The 26,605-nt window shown below is 39.9% G+C and overlaps 3 protein-coding genes across 4 annotated transcripts; 1 reads left to right on the top strand and 2 right to left on the bottom strand.

Moving 5' to 3' along the window:
• Positions 1–4,339: 4,339 nt before the first annotated feature.
• dimt1l (DIM1 dimethyladenosine transferase 1-like (S. cerevisiae)) lies at positions 4,340–9,314 on the bottom strand. Its single transcript, XM_072388054.1, has 12 exons — positions 9,135–9,314; positions 8,565–8,638; positions 6,458–6,544; positions 6,275–6,336; positions 6,073–6,166; positions 5,940–5,989; positions 5,722–5,845; positions 5,554–5,646; positions 5,409–5,473; positions 5,264–5,327; positions 5,038–5,144; positions 4,340–4,927 (listed from the first exon to the last, which is right to left on the bottom strand). The coding sequence occupies exons 1-12, from the start codon at positions 9,190–9,192 to the stop codon at positions 4,885–4,887; spliced, it is 921 nt and encodes a 306-aa protein (XP_072244155.1). The 5' UTR covers positions 9,193–9,314; the 3' UTR covers positions 4,340–4,884.
• A 102-nt stretch (positions 9,315–9,416) lies between these two features.
• On the bottom strand, positions 9,417–13,513 carry cenph (centromere protein H). Of its 2 annotated transcripts, none has more exons than XM_072386990.1 (10): positions 13,091–13,513; positions 12,115–12,286; positions 11,936–11,991; positions 11,813–11,858; positions 11,635–11,703; positions 11,503–11,559; positions 11,342–11,405; positions 9,978–10,029; positions 9,691–9,851; positions 9,417–9,572 (listed from the first exon to the last, which is right to left on the bottom strand). In XM_072386990.1, the coding sequence occupies exons 2-10, from the start codon at positions 12,234–12,236 to the stop codon at positions 9,480–9,482; spliced, it is 720 nt and encodes a 239-aa protein (XP_072243091.1). In that variant the 5' UTR covers positions 12,237–12,286; positions 13,091–13,513; the 3' UTR covers positions 9,417–9,479. The 2 variants fall into 2 exon arrangements, with proteins under 2 accessions (XP_072243091.1, XP_072243092.1); XM_072386991.1 differs by lacking the exon at positions 13,091–13,513 and adding an exon at positions 12,927–12,950.
• A 5,788-nt stretch (positions 13,514–19,301) lies between these two features.
• Positions 19,302–26,563, top strand: LOC140309965 (junction-mediating and -regulatory protein-like). Its single transcript, XM_072388050.1, has 8 exons — positions 19,302–19,565; positions 20,033–20,202; positions 20,300–20,465; positions 21,240–21,409; positions 21,848–21,931; positions 22,466–22,561; positions 22,653–23,175; positions 23,266–26,563. Exons 1-8 carry the CDS (start codon positions 19,421–19,423, stop codon positions 23,571–23,573), a joined length of 1,662 nt encoding a protein of 553 aa, XP_072244151.1. The 5' UTR covers positions 19,302–19,420; the 3' UTR covers positions 23,574–26,563.
• The last annotated feature ends 42 nt before the right edge of the window (positions 26,564–26,605 follow it).

Genomic DNA, 26,605 nt, shown 5'->3' with positions numbered 1-26,605 from the left:
ACATGTGTAAAAGAACAGATAACACACATTTCTGATAACATTAAATATAAGGGTCAAAAGATTTTTTAGCAAAATACTCGTTGTATAACTGTGCAAGCCCAGTGGTGGAAATGTTATAGTTTGGACTTGATTTGGACCTTCAGTGACTGAGCAGTTGAAAATATTGTATGCTGTAAAGAAGACACCTGCAATTTACTGTTATTCTCCCCCACTGAATGCAGAGCAAACAGTCACACAACAAACCTCAAATGAAGGAAATCGAATTTGAAATTTGAAATCTGTAACTTGTTTTCATATGTAACCATGCGCTGCAGAGGTTATCAGCGTTTAAGATGCATACAACTTTCAAGACACATTTGCTCATCCTTTGCTCATTATTTATTTTTTTACAATTCAATCAGAACAGTAACCGTTAATGTTAACAGATAAATGTTAAAGAATAGTAACAAGTAAGACATGGTATGAAGACAAAGGTACAAATTTGAGTACAGTACATGAGTAGAAGTACCTGTGTGATGTGACTTTGTTTTATACTAAGAAAAGAGGAATTCTGAGAATTGAGTTTTGATTTATTTATTGAACTTCATTTATTTACATCTACAACTTTGACATGATGACAAATAGAAACCTAAATTACTCATTTCTCCTTCTTTTTCTGCACCTAAGGGCAAATAAAGTAAGGAAGACTTGCTAATTTGGTAACTTTTTAGCCTGTCTTGTCTAACTGTAGCTATTTTACATTCTGTCATGAGGTCGGGTTGGATTGTTTCATTTAAATGTCAATTCTGGGTAAACCACAGTCATAATCTGCCTTTTCTTCCGAGAAAAAGTGGATGACATCCTCCCCGGGGAATGGAATGTCACTTGCAGGGAGAGGGAAGCACTGCTCTGTATTGTATTCCAGTTCTGAATCGTCAGAATCTTCATCATCCTGTAGGTCAGTGTCACTGAAATCCTGTGACTGACTGCTTGATAAAACGTCACTTGCAATGGAAGGGGGGGAGGATGTTATATGGTATTTCAGTTCAAAATCTCCATCCTCGCGTTGATTAGCATCAGGGTCATCTTGATACTGGCTGGTTGATGGAAGTAATTTGTGTTTGGCAGGAAGCTGGAGGGGGGTTGTGCCGTGAACTGGACTGTCCTGTGGAACCTGTAGCGGTGTCTTAGTTTTTAGGAAATTCTTTGGAATTTTTTTTTGCCACCAGGATATAAGCTTTTGATGCGCTGGCTTCATTGTTTTTTGAAGCAGCTTGTCTTTTTCTGCTAGCTCCTTTTTTAAATCTTCATTTTTCAGCAACAAACTCATATTTTCTTGAATTGTTTCATTCATTGTAACCAGCTGAGCATTAGAATAATATGACTGGGAAATGTAGTCTATGTTCCTCCTCATTTGCTTCCTTTCACAGTTGTGATGCTGCAGGGTATTTTCAAACATGTCTTGTACAGTTTTTAACCTGTGTTCAAATTGCTTTTCAATTGAAATGAATTCAGACAGTTCCTCGTCGTTTATGTACTTTTGTAGCAGTGTTTTAAATTGGAATGCAAATTGCTTTGGATAACTGAAAACATTGGCGCAGGCCTGCAGATCTTGCTGGAGAAGCAGGTACTTGTGAGTCTGGCGTCCAACAGTTTCCTTCAGCCTTTGAACCTCTGTATTGCTGGCCTTGAAACGGGCTATTTCAAAGTTGAACTTTTCATTTATTTTGATGTATTTAGATTGTAATACTTGATATTCTTTATCCATTACTGCTTTGTTCTCCTCATATTTATTTTCATTGTATTCCATTTCTTTAATTTGGTTTTGCACCATTCTTAATGTTACCTCAAGGAAGCCAGCTTTGGATTGGAGTTTATTTGTGTCTTGTAACAGGTTATTTATATTTTTGTTTTGAGCACTAATCTCCCTGTTTTTGTTTCTGATTTCAGTGATCAAATCTGAGTTTCTGTATTTTAACTTGGCCACTGTCAAATTGAGATCGTTAGATTTTAAATTATCTATTTCTCTTTTCATGTTTCCTATTTTTTGTTCCAAATCATTGATCATTTCTTGGCTCTTGACTCTAGCATTATTGTTTTCAATCTGTTCTTTTTCCATGGCTTCTTTTTGCGCTGCCATCAATTTCCCTATATCTATGGCTTTCAATTTGTTTTCAGTCACATTTGATTCCAGTCGTTTTATTTCTTTTTCATAGTTCTGTTTCATCACTATGTTGTTGTCTATCTTCTCTGTAAGGGATTTTATGGTGATTTCAGAGAGTCCCATCGCTTGTTTGTACTTATCTTTTTCCAATGTTGCTTCTTTCAATCTTAACATAGTCTCTTTATTCCTCTGTTTCAATTCTTCATCTGTTAATTTGAAACTACGTAAAGACTCACGTAATTTTTGTTCAAGTTGGGTTACTGTAGATTTGGTTTTGGTGAGCTCCTTTTCAAATGGTATCAGGATTTCTATTCTTTTCTCAAGATTCAGTTGTATTTTGTCCTTCTTTTCAGTGTCATGTTTGAAAGTGTCTAGGAGATCTTTTTCCTTTTTATTGGCAATTTTCAGCTTTTCTTGAAGACTGCCATTTTGCTCTTTCAGGCTAGTATTTTCCACCATCAGGTTAAGGAGTCTTTCATCATAATTCTTTCTTTCTTCATGTACATCTACTACATGTTCTGAGTTCAACCAGTGTGTGTACTTGTATTTTGGGACTTTTGGTGGTATTTCCATGTTTTTTTGTATTTTATGGAATTCAGAGTGATATGTTAATTAATCAGATCCAGACTTCTAAATGCTAAATTCCAGGAAAACTGTAAGCCTGAATTCTTAAGGGGGACAACATCAGTTGAGGTGATGGGTGACATCAAGACACTGTGACATCACACTGTGACATCACACTGTGACATCACCCTCTGATGTTGCTTGCAACAGAGGTGACAGACTCCGCCCTCAGCCACACCCACAGAACAGGAGAAGACCCCCAATATGAGACCACTCCTCATCAGAACTAGACAGTCCTTGAACTCAGTGAAAAAACACTGTAATGAGGAAAAAATTATTTTGATATTCCTGTCCAATTCCTAAAATATGGGCCAAAATATTGTTCAATGACATCTTCCATGCATTCAATTACAGCCACAAATCATACGCATGTATGTGTGTGTATGTGTAAATGATAATGTAAAAATAGCATTCTCCTACACAATGGAAAGAAAAAAATGGAATGTAGAATGGAATTTTACTTAACTATATTGAAACAGAGTAGAATAAAATTCTTAGACAATTTAATGGTCTAAGAAGGTAACCGGTTTGTTGCTATATTAACAAACAAGTAAAATAAAAAATGTGTTAAAATTAAAATGCAAAATTAGAGCAAAGTTAGTGTAGAGAATGATTATGTGAGGCTATTGCTGTGTAACCCATACCCCTCTTGCAATGGCCATGCAGCGTGAGGTAGCGTTATCTGGTGGAGAAATGAGGGTCAGCACATCTTCTAAGGGATAACAATAGACATCATCCCAGAAAAAGACAATTTTCCCCTACTCTGTGTGAAACAATTCAGGGCTGGAAAATGTTTTTTAAAGGACCTGAAGCTGGATGAAAGCAGAAAATTAGTTAGAATGAGTGAGAATGCTGATGAGCTGAATGGGGATAGCTGACCATGCTAAAAAAAGCTGAAAATAATTCATTTTTAAGAGAAAAACAGTTGCTGAAGTCTTGGTTGAAGGAATTTGAAGTTGAAATGACAGTAGTGGAATGGTTTAAAGGAAGAACTGAATAATTTATTAAAGGACTGAAAATGTTTAATTTTTTTCTGAATTGTTTATCTCCTTTCAGAACGTTTTTGCTTTCAAGGAGCTCAGGGTTCTTCCACAATACCTTTCAGTCCTTCTGAAACTGCAGCAACTAAGTTTCTTTTTTTAGCTTTTTGTTTTGCATTTCTCCTTCTACTGTTTTTAACCCTTTGCCTTTTTCTAATGAAACCTTGAATCAATTCTTCAGTTCTTCCTTCCATCATCATTCCACTACTGTCATCTCAGCTTCATATTCCTTCAACAACAGTTTTTTTCTGCCAAAAGTGAACTTTTTTCTGCTTTTTCAGCATGTTCAGCTATCCCAATTCAGCTCATCAGCATTCTCACTGCTGTTTGGTAGGAACTGCATTTCCAAGCTATGTCTAATTTAGCATCTTTATCACAAGAAGAATCCAGTTTATTTCGTTTTAATCAGTGTCCCAGACATCAAACAGATGAGTATCTTGCTTTTATTCATCACTTCTTCGTCTTTATTTTATTTCTAGATGATCTCAATCTGTGTTTTTGTGAATAAAAGGTCTTCTTTCATGTAAACTATTCTGTTTAATCCTTCACAGGAGAACGACATAAAATGGATGAGCGAAACCTGACAGCCATGTTTTGGCTCAGGTTATCCATAAATAACCAAGGATGTGGTGATAATTTGATCTCTTTACCTTTTCAAGTGCATTGAAGAAAAAGTATTTTACAGAGAGAAAACTTGTGGGATTTATTTTAAGAGACTACACACTCAACATACACGTTTGAGCTTCAGAGGATTACAATGATCAGTCGAACACAGCTTCAAATCTGTGACAACTTCTCTTACACATGTAGTTAGTCCCAGAAGAGACACAGTTTGTAAGTGTCCATCTGGCAAAAGCTGATGATGCATGCTTCTTTACAAGTTTATGAAAAGCACTCAATATGAGCAGTTTATACAGCTTCCACAACTCATTCAAAACATTTCACGAATAGAAATGCTTCTCCTCCGAGCAGAACTCCAGAAGAGGAGGGATTAGTCAGACTGATCGTTTTTATACGTGAAATCTCAACATAAAAGCTGGAATCATCTCGCTGGGTCTTGTCGACCTCTCCTGCCACTCATGAAAAGTGGATCCCTGCAGAGTTGAATGCATGCAGCAGTCTGAGAATAAAGAAAATATCCACAATCAAACATGTAACACTTAGTAGTAATACACATTAACTTATGTCACAACCAAGGATCAAAGGGAGAATTACAGAAGTGCAACTTACACCATGAAGTCATCAATGTCCATGGACCGGGCCCGCTTCTCACTAAAATCCACCTCTTGTAAAACGCTCTCAACTTTCTTGCTGATGTTGAAGTCCGACGGGACATCCTGTCAAGATGGAGCGAAAAGTTTGGGAAACAGGTGTCAGCACTTCATTGGAGTTTTTCCCCCCATTCTGACTCAACGGGAAAGGATTAATAACGTTGTTTAGAGGGATATTCACTCACCACATTGTGAACAGAACAGTGAATTCTGTAGTTTTTTTCCAGGAGCTGCTCCACTGCAGTGGACCTGGAGGTAGAAAGTGAACGTTACATCTTCTGCTTTGACACAGCAGTATGAGGCTCATGTTTGCAGCACACAGTTACTCACTTGAAAGCCGCACTGAGGGTTTTGTTCTTCCGTACAAAGGCTATTCTGACCAGACCATCCCACTCCTATTGCAGAAAGAAGGAAATTGTCACATTTCTGACCAACTATTTCTTCAAAGCATTGACCACTAACAATCAAAGCTCACCTGGAAATTAACCGGAGGAGGAGGATTCTTTGGTTCTATCCTGACAACACTTGACTCCACTTTAGGGGGAGGCCTGAAATTATTTTTCCCGACCTATTAACAGAAAAAAAAAGAACAATAAGGAACACAGTTGTAGCTGCATTCGCTGTTAGCGTCTCAAAGACTGGCCTTCATGAGATGGTCAACGCGAGCCAGGAGCTGAGTGTTGATGGACAGTCTGCAGTACAGCTTGTCTCCAGGTTTGGCAACGAGTCGCATAGCAAATTCTCTCTGGAACATCAGCACAGCACATCTGAACAAAAATGAAACACAAAGACGCACTTAGCACGAAATCTCTTTCAGACGAACATCTCTTTATCTTCAGAGAACCTCCATCCATTTATAACCTGAAGAAAGGTCGGTGCAGCAGGAGCTTGAAGACAAACGGTGATGAAATCTGCGCAAGTAAGAAAAATCGGGTTTTAGATAAAAGTGAGAAATGACTTGAAATCAATTCATTCCAGGTAACATGTATTTTACCTGGTAAGGTAAGTTGGCCACACAAACATCGAAGAAAGGCAGGTCGGTTTTTAGCACATCACCTACTAATATCTGAAGTTTCGTCTGTAAGGGTCTGTTGGGGGAACAAGGTTTACATGAGACCAAATGTTTACGTTTTATTGATTTACCACCGTTGTTCACAAGGAGTCTATCACAACATGGTGCTGCTGTCACCACTCACGTGCACTGTACTCTTTTCTGAAGTTCAGCCACCAATCTGCAGTCCAACTCACAGGCCACCACCTGCAAAAATAGAACTCAAGTTTGTTTGGTTTTAACTGGTAACATTTTCATGTGAGCTCTTCACAAAACAAATGCCCCAATAAAAGATAAACTCTTTAAAAAAAATTAAAGTGGAGCTCACCTTCTTGACTTTTTCCAGCAGTTTCACTGTCATGTTACCGGTACCAGGTCCAACCTCCAGAACCACATCTGTCGGCCTCAGAGCAGCCTGACAAAGCGACAACATATTAAAGAACAGTTACAAGCCCAACTGGGGAGCCTGTGTAAGACTGCACAGGTCTCTTTACGATGCACTTATAACATGTGGTTGGACCATCTAAGGTGAGGTCAGTTACCATTATTATTTGAACAGTGACACGATGCTGGCTATTTTAACCGTTCATTCAAACATATTCAAGTTAAAGTTACTAATGAATATAGACATGAGTGTGGAGCATCAGTTTTCATTTTAGGGCTTTCACATTAAATAAGTGTAAAACGCCCTTTTTCAGGGGCTCCATGGAAAGTAGAGTAATTCACATAACTATAAATAAAATGTTCCAATTTCAGTTGTTAAAAATCCCGCCTGAAGCCTGTAACTCAGAGAATTCACCCACCTGATGTCTTTCCTTGTACATTTCTGCAGCTGTCGTCAGCTGTTTGTGGGTTTTTCTGCCTTCACTTTTGTTTTCATTAAGTGAAATACAGCTCCAAACTCCTTTTCAAGCCACTTCTGACAACGGTCTAATAATCAATATACACAAAAAACTCAGTGGAAGCCCTGGAGCCCCATGCCCTCACTCCATATGTATTACAGGTGTAGGTGTATGTGCTTCAGATCCACTTGGTTGGATGTCGTGAAGATTTTCTTCTTTAACATATAAAGAACATTGTGATCATCCGCAACTGTAATCTTGAGTGGATGTCCAGGCTTTATTGCTTTGCATACACTCAGCACCGTCTTCTCTTTTTCTCAGGCTGTTTTCATACGTGAACCATGGAGATGTGCAGACTCTTTCTACCGCTGCTTTGTACCTAACAGCGAGAGGCTCACTGCAGGAGATATGAGAAAGCTACGGCCGTGAGGAAGGGAAGGAAGGAGGAAGGCATGTTGCAAGAAATTCTAAAAGTTAAAACTGGTGTTTTAAAGCTTGTTGAGAGTTGGAGATGAAACTCCTTAATGACTGCTTTTGTGTGAGAAATTAACACATAGGGAGGTAGAAAACAAAATGAAGGAGCAACTCTTACCTGCGCACACACACAAATTTACAGTAAATGCTTCAGAAGATTAGCTGCTACATTCACACATTTTCTCATCTGCTGATCTTCTGGACATTTTACAAGGAGTTCTGAGCCTACGCCGTGAACTTCTGTGGTCTCATGTCACCCCTACAGAAAACTTCAGGGCTTCAGTGTGAACGTGTGAAAATGAGGACAGTGTATCACTTTGTTGTTTTGGCCTCTGCTAACATTCCCGTTATGGTTTGGCTGTTATGCTGTTCCACAGGGCTCTGGCCTGGGACCAGTTCTGCTTTCTCTATACAGGTTTCTTTGAGGAATATCTTTAGGAAGCATGACACCCATTTGTATTTATCCACAAAGCCTAAGGAAACCAATCAGACTTCTCAGAGCAATTAAGGCTAAGATGACTTTTAATTTTCTACTTTTGAATTCAGACAAAACTGAGGTAATTGTTTTTGGACCAAAAAACCTCAGAAATCCACTATCAAAACATTAATTTACTCTTACTTTGACTTTCAGTACTATTATGGGGAACCTTGGAGTCCCTTTTGACCAGGATTTGTCTTTAAATTCACATGTTAACCACATCTCAAGAGCAGACTTCTTTCCGCTGCAGAATATTACCAAAAGCAGGATAAATCCTTAAAAGCAGGTCCACGTCTTTATCATATCTCTGCTGGACTACTGTAAAAGAAAAGAGGCCCAATTTATCTATCGCAGTGAGCTCCTTTTATCTCATGTGGGCTCTGAGCAGAAACTGGATTGGACCCTACTTGTCAGGTGTCCAGCTGGTTTTGGTCCCAAGATGTTTTGCATATCAGAGAGTTTTAAGTCCTCCACACCGGATTCAAATAGTTCCATATTAAAGCCAAGGCTCTGCGCTTTAAGCTCACATCCGATACACAACTGTAGTTGGATATGTTGACAGCCAAAATAACAAACTGTGTTAGTGTACAAACAATTCCGGACCCTAATAAAGCCATGTTCTCAGTGCCAGAGGGCCTCACCTTTTCGATCACACCATTGACAATTAAAGGATTCTTCAGGATGTGCTGACCAATGCCAGTGTTAAACATAATACCTGCAACAGACAGCAAACACAACACTGTACACTGGGCTTGTTTTTAGCAGCAGACATGATACATTCAGTTACTTACTGCCATATTGGTTACATAATTTCAGACCTCCAACTCAAGACACACTCTGATCTGTAGCCTTCAGTCTTAGTTAGGAGAGAAACTGGGCTAAAACTCGTCAGTGTGAGATAATCATGTAATATGTAATAACGTCGAAGCTTGCAAATGTTTCGTGAACTGAAGGCGTACAAACAACAACATGACACAAACGATACTGTTATTACTATTAGTACATTTACGCTATCAAACAAGCTCTTTCTAGATGGTGCTGGAGTCATTTAACGGAGCCTAAAACAGACTTTTCTACGAGCTGCAGTTAAATATGTGACATTACAGGTCTCAGTGTGCCGCAACCCTTACTTTAAACACCCCTCTTCCCCAGCAGCTGACAGCGATGTTTGCTAACATGCTAAAGCTAAGACTCTCCCGTGAGGAACAAACCTTGGTTTTTAACCTCTTGGTGCTGCCTGCTTTTCTTCTCAGCCTTCACTTTCGGCATTTTTGCGTAGTTTCAATCAAGTTCAAGAGCTAGAAGTCCAAGTCTGGGGCAAGTATCCAAAGCGTATCTAACTGTACACACGTGCGTGTCCCGTTTTCTTATTCACCGACAGCATTAATGGAATTAAAATCTTTCCTCCTTTGCCGTGTCGCCCTCTGGTGGTAACTGGAGTTTTATTATTTATTAATTTTTTTGACAAAAAAAACAAACAAACTAAAGATTTTAAGTTACGTTTATTAGACAATATCGGACAGAAACACGCCAATGGAGATAAATCAATTAATTCTCTAGTCAGAGATAGGAAACTCCTCAAGTGTCATGGCAATGTCTCGAAGTTTGGGATCATCCAGCCAGTTGACTTTACAGGCCAAGAAGACACCCTAAAGAGTAAAACACATGAATTACACCGGTTTCTTTTCTCACCCCGATAAATCAATTGACCTCAAACACTGTGTGGTCGTTTTATCCATTTTCTTGTATAATCCGTGCATGATTTACCCTGAGCACATTCTGTGTCATGACGGCCATCTTTTTATACTTCTCCAAGTTGGCTTGTCCTTTCTCCAGAGCCACTTTGTACTTTTCTGTATCTGGGTGCTCCTGCTTGGACGTCAAGTCCTCCATTTCTTTCATTTTCTCATGCGTGAGCCGTTTCATCTCTACAGAAAAAATAAATAAATATTAAAGACCTGGTGCAGAACAATTAATGGACATAAATGCAAAGACGACCAGGTTGAGAACTAAAGACCCTCCCAAGTCTAAAGCAGCAAAAATATGCAACATACCGAGTCTCTGCTTCTGTATTTCTGTTATTTCATCTTGAAGAGTCCTCGTTTCCTGTTAAATAAAAAGCACTTGGGTATGAAATGGTCTCAGTTTAAAATGACCCATTGATTTCAGCATTTGTGCATCTGTTTGAGAGAGTCGGGGATAAGCTTCTTCTTTCAATTGCAATCAGTAATTTTGAAGGAATCTGCATTAACCAACCTGCAATGAATAATAAGATGATTTCATTACACATTGAGCATTTTAAAGTTAAAAAAAATATATAAAAAAAATAAATAAAGGAAATGTTATTGCAAACCTGGGCCTCCATCTTTCCCTGTATGTGGATGTATCTTTGTAGTCAATGACAAAGGTTTACGTTTCTCTTCTTCTTGTCTCAGCTCTGTCAGTGCCTGTGTTATGTGCAAAGTGTAACGCGTTCTGACTCCACAGAAAGTCCCATCTAATCAACTCAGAGCTTTTTGTTTTAGTATAATTTGCTCCATTATTAGCTCTGCCCCCCACAGGATCTCCTCTCTGGATTTGTGTGGTGTTTTTCGGTGTATTATTTCTTCTCCTATTGGACTGGCAGTCACCATCCAAATTAAAATTATGCAAACATGATCACCCTCAAAGTGCAGTATACAGACTTTTTGTCTTTTTAATAACAAAGTTAGCACAGCCTCAGCATGTCCCTGTCCCCAAAGCCTCAACAAGTGGGGCTCAACATTTTGTTACCACAGATTGGAAATCCATATGAAATTAGAAAGTTACTCTTTGTGCACTAACATGTTTCCCAAGGCAACCGTTTCAGCTCTGGCTCCCATGTCTTCCTGCCACAACTCACCTCTCTTGAGATTTCATAGCAAGACTTTTCCTTCAGTACGGATTCTTTCTATGAAGCTGAGAGACACAGCAGTCTGATCCTGTCAGTTTAAAATGCAAATGCTTTCACTCTGGAACGTAGGACTGTCTTGATTTATCACAGAGCAGCTGTTTAGCATTAGCTGGTCATATCGGACTTGCTCCATATGCATCTGACTGCAAAGATAATTTTGCCTATGAACTTTGCATACCCATTTGTAAGACAAAATAAAAAAATAAATAAAAAAAATAGGGCCCAGGTTGAAAAATGGCTCAATTTTTTCTTCAAAAATCAGTTTGTGGTGAGTTCGTTATGATCTACATAATGTTTATGTGTCAACTGTGTCATTACTCATGTCAGAATGCACATAATTCAGTGGCCTTTCAAGACATTTAAAACTCTCAAAGCAGCAACACAACGTCAACAGACATGAGCAGAAGCATCCAAAAACAATATTTCTAAACACAAAAACACTGAACTAAGCACTTCGGATATACATGAGAGGATGAGAGCACTTACTAACTGAAGTTGTTTTATACGTGAACACAGAGCCATGCAGCGATCACTCACAGCTTTCAGAGCACTGAAAAGAAGAGGATCAAAACAAGCAGCTGTTTGACACAATCATCAACAAAAATAAAGGAGCAGCAGGAATTTCGGTATTTTGTGGACAGACTTACGCTGCCTCTGGATCGCTGCATTTCATCTTGTCCCCCATAGCGTGCCACATCTGCATTCTGAAACACACAAATTAAATCAACGATCTCCCTGAGTAACTCGACCTTAAACTTTACAGCTTTCAGATCATTTACCTGTGCAGCGCCAACGCGCTGTTAAAATGGACTGTCTTGACCCTTTCAAGCTCACTGATGTAATCTGGCCTGCAACGTTTAGGGTTAAATAAAGTACAAGTCAACAGGGTGAATTTTGAAATTCCTTCCACTAAATTTAAGTTTTAGATCCACATAAATGAGAATATCATGAACTCACAAGCCTCTCTCTGCTTCAGATGTGCTGCAAGATCTCTTATTTTTCCCTGTAATGCAATGTTAAATTAATTCCTTGTGTACTTAAAAGCACAATTTAATAGCAGCAAAAGGCTTTGTTGTGTACCTGCATTGAGCTGTACTGCCATCTCAAAGCACTGGTTGGACATCTGCTGTTGTATTCTGCAAACAAGCAAAATAGGTACATTTAATCGTATGCACGATGGAGCTGAAGTTTATCCTCAACAATAGTTCTGAGTTGAGATTCATCATAAATTGGACATGTTATAGATGTGATGGAGGAACCTCAGCATGTCTGCGGGTGAAGCATCCTTCTGTCCGGAGGAGCCCTCAGGAGCAGCACTGTCATTCAGTGCCACAGTTTCCACCATTTGATTTAGGCTCCCCATGTTATCAGAAGCATCCATGCGTGGAGGGAAACTCCAACACCAACTCGAGACGGTTTATGCGAGGTCACCTGCATTCAACCCAAAGTGCAGGATTACTACTGACTTGCAAACACTTGCAGGAGAAAAACTCTGATCAATTAAATTAATGCAAAGAGAAATCATAGCGGTCAGAAACTTATTAACAAGCTCACATGAGAATTAACACTGACACAGTGCGTATAGAATGAAAAATGACACAAAGTGGATACCTTAAAATGTGGCGCAGTTTAAAACAGCATTATAAATCTTACGTGCCAATGTTATATTAATATTGCGCCATTACCAGCAAAAAGCACTTGAAATGTCAAAAAGTAAGAGTGCTATTCGAGCAGAATAATGGTCTGCGTGTGTCCTGGGTGGCAACCCAACAGAAAACAAATATATTTACTCTCTGTGTCGCTGTGGTGCTTTCTGAAAAGTAGCCTCGAGGTTTTTGCTGAGGTTTCAACTGTTTAACAGCGGTCTGGATCATGTCAATGTGGAACACTGAAAATGATCAAACAAAGTCCTGAAAACAGAAAAATACATGCAAGTCCAACAGGAAGTGTTTGAATATAACGACCCTCGTGAGCACCTGTCAAACATGCGAGAATCAAGTAAAAAAAAAACTAAAAAAAACATAACATATTTGCTCCAAGGAAAAAGGAAACATCAGTGTTTCTAATTTACGTGCAACAGCTGGTTTGCTGGACAATCCTCCCTCCTCCTCTGCGACGCTGCAAATATGATCATATGGCGCTAAGTTTAAGTTAACCTTCCTTCTTCACTAGGGCATCGTGGGCAACACTAGGGCAACACCTAAACTTCTGTAGATTAGTTCAAATATGTCTCACCTTATTGTTATGGTCGCCTTCGTCGGCGGAGGTACTGTCCCAATGTTTTGTGGGTAAAAAGAATATTCTGTCAAGCTAATGCTAAACTTGCTGGTTATCGTTGATTTTACGTCATTCACCAGCTACGATTATTCATAAAAACCTCCAAATTATCCTAACGCAAATTTCCATTGACTGCAACATATTCGTAACTATTACTAGTTAATAATGATACGCCTGTCCATACATGTATGTATATATGTCTATTCTCCTGTCAATCGTATCGAAATCGTAATGAGTGTTTTAGTGCCTCGGACATAAGGCTGACGAACCCCGGAGATATTTAATTCCCTCCTCGTGAACCATGGCTGCTTCTAGTTTTGCTTTGCTGCTGTTCAGCGAACAACAAAAACTCATCATCATACACGTAGTTACAAAGCTAGTACTTCTTTTTTATATTTTAGTAGTCTTTCACTTATCATTTGTGACAGGAAGTACAGCATTCCCAGTTTTATTGAATGTAGCAAAGGTTTTCAGATTCCCGCCAGGATGTGACGCCATACTCGTTCTCTGGATTGTCCCCCACCTATATACTGCGCCTCCTACTGGCCAACAAGAAGAAGTACAGATAATTTGTTAGGAAATATCGAATGGGGCAATGTCCATTCAAGTAAAGAAAAAAAAATGTGCGGCTAACATTGAAGAAATTTCCGACTCTTATTTGCTGCAAACATACTCAAAAAAGGAATAAATCAGTAATTGAATGAATGAATAATTTAGAAATCCAATCCTACATCAACTTTGTTAACTCAGTGGTGAAGTAACTGTGATGTATGACAGACTCTGCTTTGGGTCAACAGTAAGGAAAGCTATCAATTATTAATTCAACAGTATAATTTCACCATGTACATCAAATTAAGTGACATACATGATGGCATATTAAGAGAAAAACCATGAGGTTCCACCGAGATTTGAACTCGGATCGCTGGATTCAAAGTCCAGAGTGCTAACCATTCGGCCAAAAATGGGGCAAAAGGGACTGCCCGAAAGGGGGGAAAAGGAAAAAAAGAGGAAGGAGGGGGGGAAAAGAGAGAAAAAGAAAAGGAGAAAAAAGGAGGAAAACGTACACTATATCCACTTTTCTCTATTCTCTTATCTTCTCAACATTGTTTACACACACCTCTGCACTTATTGCAAGGTTTATCATCCATTTAATTTTCATGTTTCTTGTGGGATTCGAACCTGTATTGTGGCAACATACCACAGTGCTTTGGACGTTACTAAAGCCTACTGTAGGGGGCAGCACACAAAATGTGTATAACTGTAAATGTAAGTAAGTTTCCCATCATTTTTCCCCTCTTTTTTTGGTACACTCAATTATTTGAGAGACTAGTGTTATAATTGGCTTTGATCTTAGACATTATAAATTCATATTCTGTATTTTCCTAAATAACCTCTGTTCCTAGCTGGTACTTTTCCACTCTGCTCATACTGCACAATCGATGACCTTAAAAGGGTCCAAGACTTTAGAAGGACATAAACAACTGGGTCAGACAAAACATCTCTAGTAGAGTAGATAGGTCTGGTACATTAGATCCACGCCTAAAACAGCACTCACACATACACACACATTGTTTCTCACATCCAAAGAACACAACAAGGACAGCAGCTGGCCTGAGCATGTCACCCAAAACTGGCCAATTATACTCTGACAAGTGTGAAAACAACTTCTGTGAGATAAAGCTGAATATAAATATGACATGTTTCCGGATAACGGGACTCGGCCTGACGGATTTCCTGCGGGAGCTCTGGCACTCCGAGTCCAGCGCTGCAATATACTTTACTATGTGACCACTGATAAATACTTTTTTAATAAACGATTTCTCCAGCTTGTTCTTGGGCTTCCAATGAAAAAATCGGGCTAACACTAGCTATCTATCTGTATCACTATTTGTGCAACACAAGTGAATGAAACAAATTCCAAATTGAGCAAAGAAAGTATTTTTAAAAAATCTTTGGTTGAGACAAAGAGTGTTGGGTTTTGTTAATAAATGTAAAATAATTCTCCAAGTAATTCCGGCTTCACTTTTGACAATTGCATTAAATGGATGTCACTCACACTCACTGTCGTCCTGTTTTGCAAAGGGAAATTAAATAAAAATGTGAAGGCTGTTCTTGGTTTAAGTAAAATTATCAAACTTTATTAACATTGTAACATTAATCACACAGTAACAGACGAGCAATCATCTGCGAACAGAGAGACAGACAGACAGACACTTAACGTAAACTTAACGCCGCAGTTAAAACGCCGCATGAAATGGAAGCTGTCCAAGCGCACTGCAGACCTCCATGGGTGGAAGAGTTTGACCACTGAAGACACACCTGTGAAAAACAATGTCAGCCGCTGCCCAATTGCCAGTACCCCTCCTCCCACAAGTGGAGTGGTAACAGTGTGTGTGTGTGTGTGTGGCACACAGTTTTTCAAACGTATATTTGATAAAGATCATTTTTACCCACCTGACTGGCTGCAGCAGTCCCGGTCAACATAGATGACCTCAGGTTCAGCTTGGCCCGCATTCTTGTATCGAGTGACGATGCCATGGCACAACTCTTCCAACCCTGCACCTTCACCCGTCGTCAGAACAGAGTTCAGAACCTGGCCAAACTCGTTGCCGATGTTTGTCATCCATGCAGCGCTGTCCCCAATAGCGCCAGCCAGCTTCTTGGTGATCTGTAAAACAAACACTACTTTCAAACTGTTTGTTGTAATTATACACATGTGCGTGTGTCAAACCGACATTCACGCACTTGCACCTGTTATCATATTCCTCTTTTTTTTGGGGGGGGGGGGGGCAATAAATATAGCTTTCCCAGTGATAACTACTAATACAACCGATTCTCCGCAACAACCAAAAGATTCATCGCACACAAGGCCTTGAAATTGATTTTGGTCAAGACAGACACATTTGATGACAATGTGGGGGAGGAGGTTTCAGAATATGAAGATCAAATTCAGAGTCTGACAGTGACTTTTAGAAGAGGATGACATTAATCATCAGCTATCTCCTAAATGAGAATGAACCACAGCTAGACAGCAGCAGGCCCCAGGACCAAGTGGTCAGCAGCCAAGCTGAGATTGAGATCTTACTTATGTTTTGTAAATGTTCAAAGTTGTAAAAAAGTTGTAAATGAATAATACATGATAGTTATACCAAAAAACCTTGTTGTTTATATTGCTTGAAATTGGGATGAAGTAAACATCTGTAGAGTATTTTAACATAAAATTGTTTGATTGTGTTGAATTAAAAACCCCAAAAATGCAGCGGGTCCACCAGACCAACAAACATTGCTTGAGTAACAAAAATATGACCAGAAAACAAGGGTTAATACATCTGGACACATCTGTCTGCTCTGCTCAAACACATAACCAGGCTCCGATACCAGAGTGGAGAAAACGCCACAGATAGCCGATTAATTACTATTGCACTGACGGACAATAAATGCAAAAATAGATAGTTCAAATCTTAAGGCTTTCCCCGAGGAATCGGCAGAGTTTATAAGGCAAATAAACAAAAAAATAAGTTACTATTTGTCTTCTGATTCTGTCATATCACTAACATCCCCACCGTCGCCACACAATGCTGGTATGAACAGCGACGCTATTACAGGCAGAACTTCCATTGGCAAAATGGCTACGTTACAAGGAAGTTGAAATACAACTTGGATAAAGTGCCGAGAGGACGGAAGATTAAATTGCATATTGTTTGTCCCACGGTTTAACATTCGGCTTATACATGGCGTTACTTTTATGAGTATTAATCAAGTTTACAAACCTTGTTCCCGTGCTTGTCACAAGTGTATGCGAAGAAAAATATGGCCGACACTCAAAAGCGTTAACCGCGCCCCCTTCGACGTCACGTCACGTGTCCCTTTTGCCCCATTTTTGGCTGTGTTCGGACCTGTGTTCGGACCTTGTTCGGACCTCGTTAGGAACTCTTTGATGTCGTTAGGAAAGTGTTCGGACCTTGTTCGGACCTGACAGAATGTGTTCGGAAGTGTTAGGACCTCTGAGGCAGTCCAAAAACCGGCGGGTACGGCCAATGCTGAGTAACTGTGGGGGTCTCTTGTTCAACTTTCAGTCAGTGCCTACAGGGTCAGCTATGTATAGCTTTCTGTAGACCTTTGGCATTTTGCATTTCACTGGTCGCTTCTCAGGCAAGAATAAATGTCCAGGTTGAGCAGCAAATGCATCTGTTCCCTGTGTAAGAAAGAAAAGAAAAAGAAAACTAATCCACTGCTGTTGGGACTGGAGAGAATGAAACAGCTTGAGAAAGTAAGAGCACTGTAATACAGTATGTGACCTTAGTTAAGGGAGACTGTGGAGAAGAAAGTGTCAAATGACAAGGGAATGTAATTTAATCCAAAGGATAAAAGAGAGGGGCAGTAATGTAGTTTTTGTTGAGTTTTTGCATTGACAAAATCTCAGTAACAGTTAGTAAGAGTAACAAACAACAAAAACACACTTACACGCATGATTAATAAAACATATCGACAGATCTAATCAGGAAAAAAACTTTTCTTTTATAAAGGGGCAGCAGAATGCCATACAGTGTGTCTAACACACGTTAATTTAATCAGTAAATTTCCATTCATTGAAAGCACTGACCCAGCATTACTCATTATTGAACGCGAAGCCAATATTCTAAAATTAAACGCGGTAGCGAAATGCAAAAAAAAAAAAAGATCAAAGTTAAACGGCCGTCTTCACGTTAGGAAACTGCAGTAACAAATGACACAATGCACTTCTAAGTCATTCAGTGTGAGTTGAGCTGCAGCAAGGAAACTTTAACTCTGATGTTTTGGGAATCCTTTGTTGTTTGCTTTCCTTTCTGTGTTCTACAGGCTCCGTCTTTTACTTTGGAAATTTGATAAGAACAATTATTTCTATTCAGTTTCTTCAATCCGCCTCATTGTATCTTGATTCATCAGTTAATTGCCATAAGTTGTTTTGTGTGATTCTTATTCTTCTAAAATGTTCTGGAGTGCAATAATATTAATAATAAAAAAAAGACCAGGTGTGCATTGCTGAAATGTCACTGGTGGCTTTAAGTGACACCTAAAGGCCTAAAGGACCACAGAAGACAACGGTGTTGATGATCAGCAAATTCTCTCCACTGAATATTACAAATATTACCAAGTCAAGAACACCATGAAGGCAAATCACTGTCAAAGCCTACGATCAAAAGATTCCTTCTTGAATGCAAATAGAAATGCTTCCTTAAATAGCAAACCACTGGTAACAAAAAGGGTAGACAAGACTTTGCTAGAAAAAATTTAAAAAGAAATGTGTCTTGTTCTGGAGCAACCTTTGGATTGATGAACTTGTACCAGGATGATGAGAGAGACAGAGAACAGTATGGAAAGAGAAAGAAAGGACTCATGATCCAAAGATCTATAATATCATGTGTTGATCATGGGGGAGACATCAGTGACAACTGGGTCACTGATGCTTATTGATGACAGTGGCGGGATCAATGATAGAGCTATATAAGTCAAATGCCATAAAGCTGATAGGATGGCAATTCAAAGTACAGATGTATAATGACTCAAAACATATATCAAAATCAAACCAAGACCTTTTTGAGTCAAAGAAATGGATTGGTTTTAAATGGCTGACTCGGTTAACTAGCCTCCACCTAATTGAGAATATTTTTGACTTGCTGAAGACTAAACTGAGGGCAGAAAGTTTCACAAACAAGCAGCAAACAAAGCATCTCGGAGAAGGAAACTGTGTTTGATTATTTCCGTGGATTTCAGACTTCAGGCAGTTCCTCGCTGTAAAGGATTTGAATGCAAACATTATACATAATCCTTATAGTTAGAATTACATGAATAATTTAATGTAATTACTTTTGAGTGGAGAGACTATGTAATAAATGGCTGAAATTCCTAAATATTTTATTAAACCTCTTGAGTTAAAGAGGTTTAAAATCTACTTCATTTTTGGATCACATGATGTTACTGAACCTAGACCTGACCAATGGAAGCAGTTCTTTTCTCATTGTGTGTGTGTGTGTGCGTGGGGAAATGCTCTTATTTGTACAATAAACATTGCTGTGAGCTTATTTAATTGGATATCTTATTAAGTATTTTAGCGAACGAAACTATTCAAGACTTTGTGTTGACTTTTCTTAACCCAAGCTTAGTAGTTTGACCCATTAGAAATAACACTTGTTTTCTTTTCTTTGGACTTTATTTTTCACAGAATGAATATTTTGAAACCGCCTGTGAGGGCAGAACTATTTTTGTGTTGTTAAAAAGTACGTGTTCATCCTCTCTCATCAGATTTCTATGGAGAACGACTACTTGGGCCCCAGGCGGATTGTAGCTCTCCAGAAAGAGGACTCTGACTGGCAGAAGAAAGCTCAGGAGGCGGTCCTCAACATCCAAGAGTTTACTGTAAAATACTTTGAGATCACTGCCAGAGCCCAGAAAGGTACTGTGTGCCAGGACTGTTGCTGCCAATGTCAAGTCAATAAAGCAGCAGAGGAATGTCGAATCACACAGACACACACTCACTTATGTAATAATATTGACCTGTGTGCGTTTTTGAATCACAGGGCTACTGAGATTTATTTTAATGAGACATTCGAGACAGCCGTGCTTTGAACAGATGAACGGAGACACTTACCAGATCAAAAATCACGAGAGTTACAGGCTTCAGTTGCAAACTGGAAAGAAAATAGATGCAATATCCAAAGTAGTCCAGTAGATGTCTCTCTTTATATTATTGTAAAAAGCCTCCACCACCTCTGAAGGCTTCAGTTGCCACATCAGAGGAAAGATGGTGGGTGACTTGCCCACTCAGTGTGGCAGTTTGTGATCTCACATAAGCATGCATCATGTTCAACTGTGTGGAAGTTTCACTTCTTACAGTGTGTCATGTTTCATGTGTGTCTGTAGGGGTGTATGAGCGTATGAAAGTGGACCAGCGAAAGTTTGGTAAATCTTCATGGACAGCGGCGGTGGAGCGCATGGAGAGACTGCGCTACTGCGTCGCCAAGGAGACCCTTCAGCTCCAGAGAGCCAAGGAGATATGTCTGGAGCAGAGGAAGCACACACTTCGAGAACAGGTGTGACGGTACACCATAAGAAGCAAATGTGCTTTACCTGAACACACATGCACTGTTGTTTCATGACTGCTGTTGTTTTGGTTGTCTATCCCTTCAGATGCAGGGTCTGTGTAGCAGTGAGGATGCGATGGCCCTCTTAGACCACATGGAGACACAGTACTATGAGCTCCAGCTCCAACTGTATGACATACAAGCTGAGATACTGCAGTGTGAGGAGCTACTGCTCACTGCACAACTAGACAGCATTCGCAGACAGATGACAGGTATTTACAGCGAACTTACTTGTTCTTCCTGAACAGAATTTGCTGACCACATAAAGTGCTGATCAAAAGTTTTCAGAACTTTTCAAGGCTTCCATTTTCTCATGGTTCATTTAAAATAAAAAAATTTAAGTCTACACACAGTCCTCCGCAATGACAAAAGAAGGCTACATTTGCATTATCATTCATTTACTACAATTAAATTCTGATTCAATGTAGATCAGCTTTTGAGGTTCACAATCAAAACAAGAGAATAAAATATATTATATATATTCTATATAGAATCAGGAAGACACACACCTTTCTATAAAATGTCTTCTTTTTGATGTATATGAGAGTCAAAAACCAGGATATGAGGTTTAGATAATTGTCCAAAGGGCTGAGAGACAAGAGTGTTTCGAGGTGGAGACCTCGCACTGGGAATTACCTCATTAAGACCATCCAGACAACGTGGCGATCGTAGAATCTTTCTGCGGAAATGTTTTTCTGAGAAAAAATAAAAAGGATGAATAAAATAAAATACAGAGCAAATTAAAGTTCTGAAGTGACCCACTCAGTTTCTGGACCTGAGCCCAGCAGAGTCTCTCGTGAGACCTTAGAGTGAGTGTACCAAGCTTGTACGCACCAAATTCCTGTTACTGCATTTACATTGTGGAGAAATCCCTGATTCATTTAAAGAGAGATTTTAATCCATTTTTTGATGGGTCTGAAAATGTATTTGTAATTATATGTAATTATAAAGTCCTGACAAGCTCGTCTGTGTATTTGTGCTTTCAGAGCGTCAGGAGGAGGTGGTGTACTATGACACTTTTGAAAGTGCAGATGATATAACAGAGGATGATGCTGCACAGAGAGAGGAGCTGCGCAGACTTCAGGTCAGCGCTCGACAGCTTGAGGCAAGAAGAGGACGCATCACTGCCAAGCGCTCCTATCTACGGAACAAAAGGGTGTGTGTCCTGTACACACTCTTATTTTCATTTTTGAAGTGTGCTTTCAATTTTACAACACTTGGATGCTGTTCAGTATCTGCATTTGACACGCTGTAAAGTGCCCGCGTAATGTAGATGAGGTTGAAAGACAATGTATAAGCGTTACCTTTGAGAAGGCGGTGTGTATATTGCCATTTGTTTGACTCAAGCGGGAGTGAGTTAATAATGTGTTTCTGATCTTTTTCAACCCTTTTGCATTAGCAGAAAATCTCAATATTATTTACAAGAGATTTCATGAGGCAGTTAATGGGTCCAAACCAGTACACTGTACAATCTATAATATGATAATAGCCTACAAGTTTTTGTTTCATCAGTTTTTCATTTTTGTTTTATTATAAGCATAATTCTCCGTGGATTGTTTAATGTTGATGTTTGTTTTTTGCCCTCTTCATGCAGGAGATCTGTGTATCCAATCACACTCAGAAGCAGCAGAGACATCAAAGCATCCTGAAAGACTCTTCGTCCCACCATGTCTTGCTGGTAGAACTCTTTTTTTTTTATATATTAATAAAATAGATGCTTTCATCTGTAGAGCTCCTTAAAGAGTGACATAACTTCCAGGGCTTTGTCTTGGTGGGAATTCATACAGAAAAAAAGAAACCTGAGGTGACCTGCTAACTGGTCACTGGTAGACACATATAAACTTGCAGTTAAGCCCAAGCTTAACTGCCAGTCTGTTCCTCTATTCTTTGTTTAATTTTCTTAAGTGTGACATAACTTAAACCGATGTTTAAACATTTTATTAAAATGTTAAATGTCAGGTGCCAGTCACCTTACACTTGAGTCGTCTGGACCATCCAGTTATGTCAGAGATTGTTCCTCTCATACTAGGAGAGCACTTGCTAAAGGAAGGACCTAAAAAGGGCCGTACAAATGGAGTTTGTTTAACTGTTGTTATCTGCAGATCTTGCAATGTGGGCACAAAAAAGGGAGGGGGCGTCGATGGTTAAAGGACCTCGTATACAGTATACATTACCAGTAAGTTGTATATTTTCTGCGCCTAAAATTTTTCAGTTAAAACATGAAGAGGAAGAAGATGAGGACACGAAGAACAGCAGAGTAAGTCAGGAGAGGCAGAGAACTCTGGACAGGCTTCGAACTTTCAAACAGGTATGTGCCCTCCTATTTACTGGAAGCATCTCAACCTATTTTATTGTTTTCTTTCTAATCCGTTCCTGTTTATCTTTGTATCTTTGTCTAGCGTTACCCAGGTCAGGTGATCCTAAAGTCCACTCGGCTACGTGCGGCCCACGTAAAAAGAAAAGAGCGAGGCAGAAGCATGCAAATGAGCAGCGTGAGTGAGAGGGAGGAGTGTGTGGACACACATGGCCAGCCGCTTTGTCTTAGTACCAGCGTGCAGACTGACCCCAGCGCCACTCTCACCACTCAGCCCGTTGCTACACTAACAGCATCAGCTCCTCCTCTGCCTGTACCCAGTCCTGCAGACTCCTCCTGCTCTCCCTGTTCCTTCTCCTCACTGCTGTCATCTCCTATCTCAACTCCGCCACCACCTCCACCACCTCCCCTTCCAACAAAGGAGGAGATGTCACCTTCGAGCAGCCCAGGCCAGCATGGACAAAAGACTGAGAGAAAGAGTGCAGAGGAAGAGCTCACGGTCTCCCCACTTGGCCCATTCATCCCTCGCTTTTTTGACAGCAGCCAACTGGTGAGCGCACGGAAGAAGCTGAGGAAGATTCCAGAGTTTGATGCCCACAACAGAAGAGGTACTGGGATCCTTAATTTAGTTTGTTTAGGCTCTTGATATTACAGTAACTAATTTTGCTGCATTCATCCTCTCCCCTCCCTGCACACAGTGAGCTCACCCATGGATGAGGTGCTTGCCTCCCTGAAGAGGGGCAGCTTCCATCTGAGGAAGGTCGACCAGCATTCCCTGCCTTCTTCTAAGGATGACGATGACCCCAACAGCATTCTTGCTCAGATACGCAAGGGGGTCAAGCTTAGGCGTGTCCCCTGTAAAGACAGGAAAGACCAGAGAGAGCTCCCTGCATCCACTGACTCACTGACCAGGAGCATCCACGAGGCACTGCGCCGCATCAAGGAGGCTTCACCAGAGTCCGACTCAGACGATGATGGGCTGGCAGGCCCTGACTGGGAAAGCTAGGGTTCACGGCTAATCAGATAACACACACACGGATGATGGTTCCCTCTGACACTACATACACTGTTCTGCACTGTTTAGTGCTGCGCTGTACTGTAAACACACAATTACTTACTCATAGAAACATGCAGAGCCCGGCTGCACATGTACCTGGTCATTATGCCAAGGCTAGGGTCATACCAGTCATCGCCTGATGCTCCAGAGGTCTATGATAAATCTGTTCATTCGTTTTTAACACTGCATTCAACATCATGAAGGACTTGGTCTTGTTTTTATTTCTGCTGTATGTCACTGTGATTTTATTCCCATTATTGGACTTTAATGATGGCATGTTTGTTTTTCGTTGTGTTGTCTCTATCAGTCGTGCGGTTAAAGCTCAGCACTTAACATTTCTCACACAACTGACACTCGAAAATCGTATATATGGAAATGTATTAGAGCTGCTAGAGGTTTGATAATTTTTTTCATGAGAGAGCATTACGAATGAGAAACTGTAATATGGAGTCTCGTTGGAGATTCAAAAATTGTTAGAGGATTACACAAATCATCAGACTGGGATCACTGGATTTATCCAGATTGTGAACCTTTACGCCATCAAACATTGGCTCCTTTCTTTTGATCAACCAGTACTTTAACTGAGCCTCATTCGGATGCCCAATCTTGTTTCCTCCTTTCTCACACAGGGAGTCAGATTGTGGATGAAACCGCTGTTTGTCAATTCAAACAAAATACTTAAACCCTTAAAGCTTGTGTTACCAGATTTATGCCCCTCCTCCACTTCTGTTCTCACCAAGCCTTTGCCACTCCCAATTCTCACCCTCTGTCTGGGTGAGGGAACATGTATCGACCCATCTGTTCGACCACAGCATACAGTCAAGCCAGCAGTGGATATTGAGAGTACAGAAGGTTTATCATTATCTGCTACATTTCTAATCTAAAGCTGGTCACAGGGTTCCTGAGCTTGGAGGTACTGCATCAGTAGTCTTTGTCAAGTGGGGGCAGATTTGGTTGGTTATTCCCAAACTTCTAATGTGCGATAGTCACGGCAGAACAGTTAAAACTAGTCACGCTTCTTCGAATGATGGATGTTTTGTGGGAGGCTAGATTCTCTCAGTGCCGAAGGGAGTCACTGTGGGCACCCGAGCAGGCGGTCGTGATTGATGCAGTTCCTCCTGCCATCTTATACACTTTCCCTCCCCCTGTATATTGCATCTTTTCTCATTTCTTTCTCTGCACTGTGGGCAGAAGCACACAGGAGGAGGTCTGTTGCTCACAGTGCTGGAAGTGAAGACATGCGCAAACTGACTCGCACACCAAATTCACAGCCAATATGTGCAAAGACTTTTCAGTGACATTCAGTCCTCTCACAGCCTCTACTTCAAAATATTTTTTCAAACAAAGTTTCAGCACTTTTATCATACATGCTTTCTAAATCACTTAGTAAATCACTCACCAATTTTAATCACTGGTGAAGCATATATCTTTAGTAGTTTAATGCTTAAAAGCACTAAATAGCTTGTGGAATTGGACCTAAATATATATGAGATAGCAAGAGGGTCGCTGAGCAGCACAGGAATTCACAAATACGCCCTGAAGCAAAAGGATGTGGATTCATAAACTAAGCTCAGAGTCTAGAGGAGCTTCATTGTACACTGTGTTAAACAGCTTCGATGCAAAGCTTTTTCTCTTATGCTTGTGTTGAGAGCTGTTTGTGGGTTCATTTTCAGGCAGACACTAATATACACACAGATGACAAACTTAAACCGAAACCTGAATCCTTGCTAATGACTGTGAGGGGTTTTTACCAGCTTTCCTTGATTATAATTGTCAAATTTTAGAGGGAGGGCTCACAGCAAATCAAGACAAAGCTGTTCTGAATGACCATCTTTATTTTGATGACACATTAGAGTGTTTAGTTTCAGATTAACAATGCCCACCCATAGAGGCATCACAGAAGGTTTGCTGAGTTTGAAAGAAGTGGGATTTTATAGCTTCTGGCTTTTGCTTCACAGATGTCTGAAACCGGACTGTGTTCTTTATCATTTAAACAGAACCTTTGGATCTAAATATGTACTGTTCAGCCCTCCAGTAGAGTTTCACTGATACCAAGGCACGTTCTGGCAACTTCAACTTCCCAAAAAACTTTTTTTTCATTTAATTTGTATGTTATCTGTTAAGATTAAGCACAGGTATAACACACACACACACATAAAATACAGCTTGTAAAAGCTCAGTGCTTAAGAGGGTTTATTTTTCCAGGTGGATCAAACCTGAGGCACTAATACTTTCTACTTTATCAGTTACGATGTTCTTCCATGGAATCCCTATCATGTAGCATGAGACAGAGATCTAACCCTGACGCCTGACCTGACTCAGTTTACACCACACTCAGACCTTACCTGACTTAATGTTGCTATAACTGACCAGGAGAGAAGAAAAAAGCTTTCCTCAAAAAATGTTTGTTCTCTTGTTTAAGTTGCTCAAAACTTAGGCTCAGAAAATGACATCTTCCCTCAGCTGACTAAACAGACAAACTGACTTGTAAGTTTCCTTATTGCTGCATGTTTGTCAGCAGACTGTAAATATGCATTACATTTGAAAGCTTTCTTTATATCCTGCTTTTTTTTTTTCGTCCAAAGGATTTCCAGCCAAATCTTTTTGTTTTGCATTAGCTTCTGAACATGTCCTGTACAGACCTGTTATCCACGCAGGCTGATCATGTGAGCCTTTGTCTGAGTACCACTCGGCCCTAATGAGACAATGTGCAATATCAAAATAAAAGAAGTCAAGAAGGGATTTCATGGTTTCATGGGTGATGATGAAATGACTTTGATTGGTGAAAACAGTGGACTTAGTACACATTTCAACTGTTTTTACAACATAGTGTGTTCCAAAAAACCCTTATGCCTTTTGTCCTGTCATTTTCATTTATTCAGATCTTTCTTTTTTTTAATTTACACTCTTGCGTTTGAAATAAACCTTGCAAAGCAGCAGAGATTGTCTGTGAATGATTTAGAGTAGTTTGGATTTGGAAA

The sequence above is a fragment of the Leuresthes tenuis genome, unplaced genomic scaffold (genome assembly GCF_036924035.1).
Source record: "Leuresthes tenuis unplaced genomic scaffold, fLeuTen1.0.hap1 SCAF_6, whole genome shotgun sequence".
Lineage (NCBI taxonomy): Eukaryota > Metazoa > Chordata > Actinopteri > Atheriniformes > Atherinopsidae > Leuresthes > Leuresthes tenuis.
Note: the sequence above shows the minus strand (reverse complement) of the source record. Positions and strands in the feature narration are given on the sequence as shown.

What these genes read in the sequence shown, in the direction of transcription:
- dimt1l (XM_072388054.1), bottom strand. Translation starts at nt 9,192, where the DNA reads ATGCCGAAAGTGAAGGCTGAGAAGAAAAGCAGGCAGCACCAAGAGGTT. An exon ending in CTCCTCCGGTTAATTTCCAG is followed by an intron (nt 5,474 to 5,553) that starts GTGAGCTTTGAT and finishes TTTCTGCAATAG; the next exon opens with GAGTGGGATGGTCTGGTCAG. An exon ending in ACCCTCAGTGCGGCTTTCAA is followed by an intron (nt 5,328 to 5,408) that starts GTGAGTAACTGT and finishes TTCTACCTCCAG; the next exon opens with GTCCACTGCAGTGGAGCAGC.
- LOC140309965 (XM_072388050.1), top strand. Translation starts at nt 19,421, where the DNA reads ATGGAGAACGACTACTTGGGCCCCAGGCGGATTGTAGCTCTCCAGAAA. An exon ending in AGCACACACTTCGAGAACAG is followed by an intron (nt 20,203 to 20,299) that starts GTGTGACGGTAC and finishes CTATCCCTTCAG; the next exon opens with ATGCAGGGTCTGTGTAGCAG. An exon ending in GGCTTCGAACTTTCAAACAG is followed by an intron (nt 22,562 to 22,652) that starts GTATGTGCCCTC and finishes ATCTTTGTCTAG; the next exon opens with CGTTACCCAGGTCAGGTGAT.
- cenph (XM_072386990.1), bottom strand. Translation starts at nt 12,236, where the DNA reads ATGGATGCTTCTGATAACATGGGGAGCCTAAATCAAATGGTGGAAACT. An exon ending in AGCGCGTTGGCGCTGCACAG is followed by an intron (nt 11,560 to 11,634) that starts GTAAATGATCTG and finishes TGTGTGTTTCAG; the next exon opens with AATGCAGATGTGGCACGCTA. An exon ending in TGCAGCGATCCAGAGGCAGC is followed by an intron (nt 11,406 to 11,502) that starts GTAAGTCTGTCC and finishes TCTTCTTTTCAG; the next exon opens with TGCTCTGAAAGCTGTGAGTG.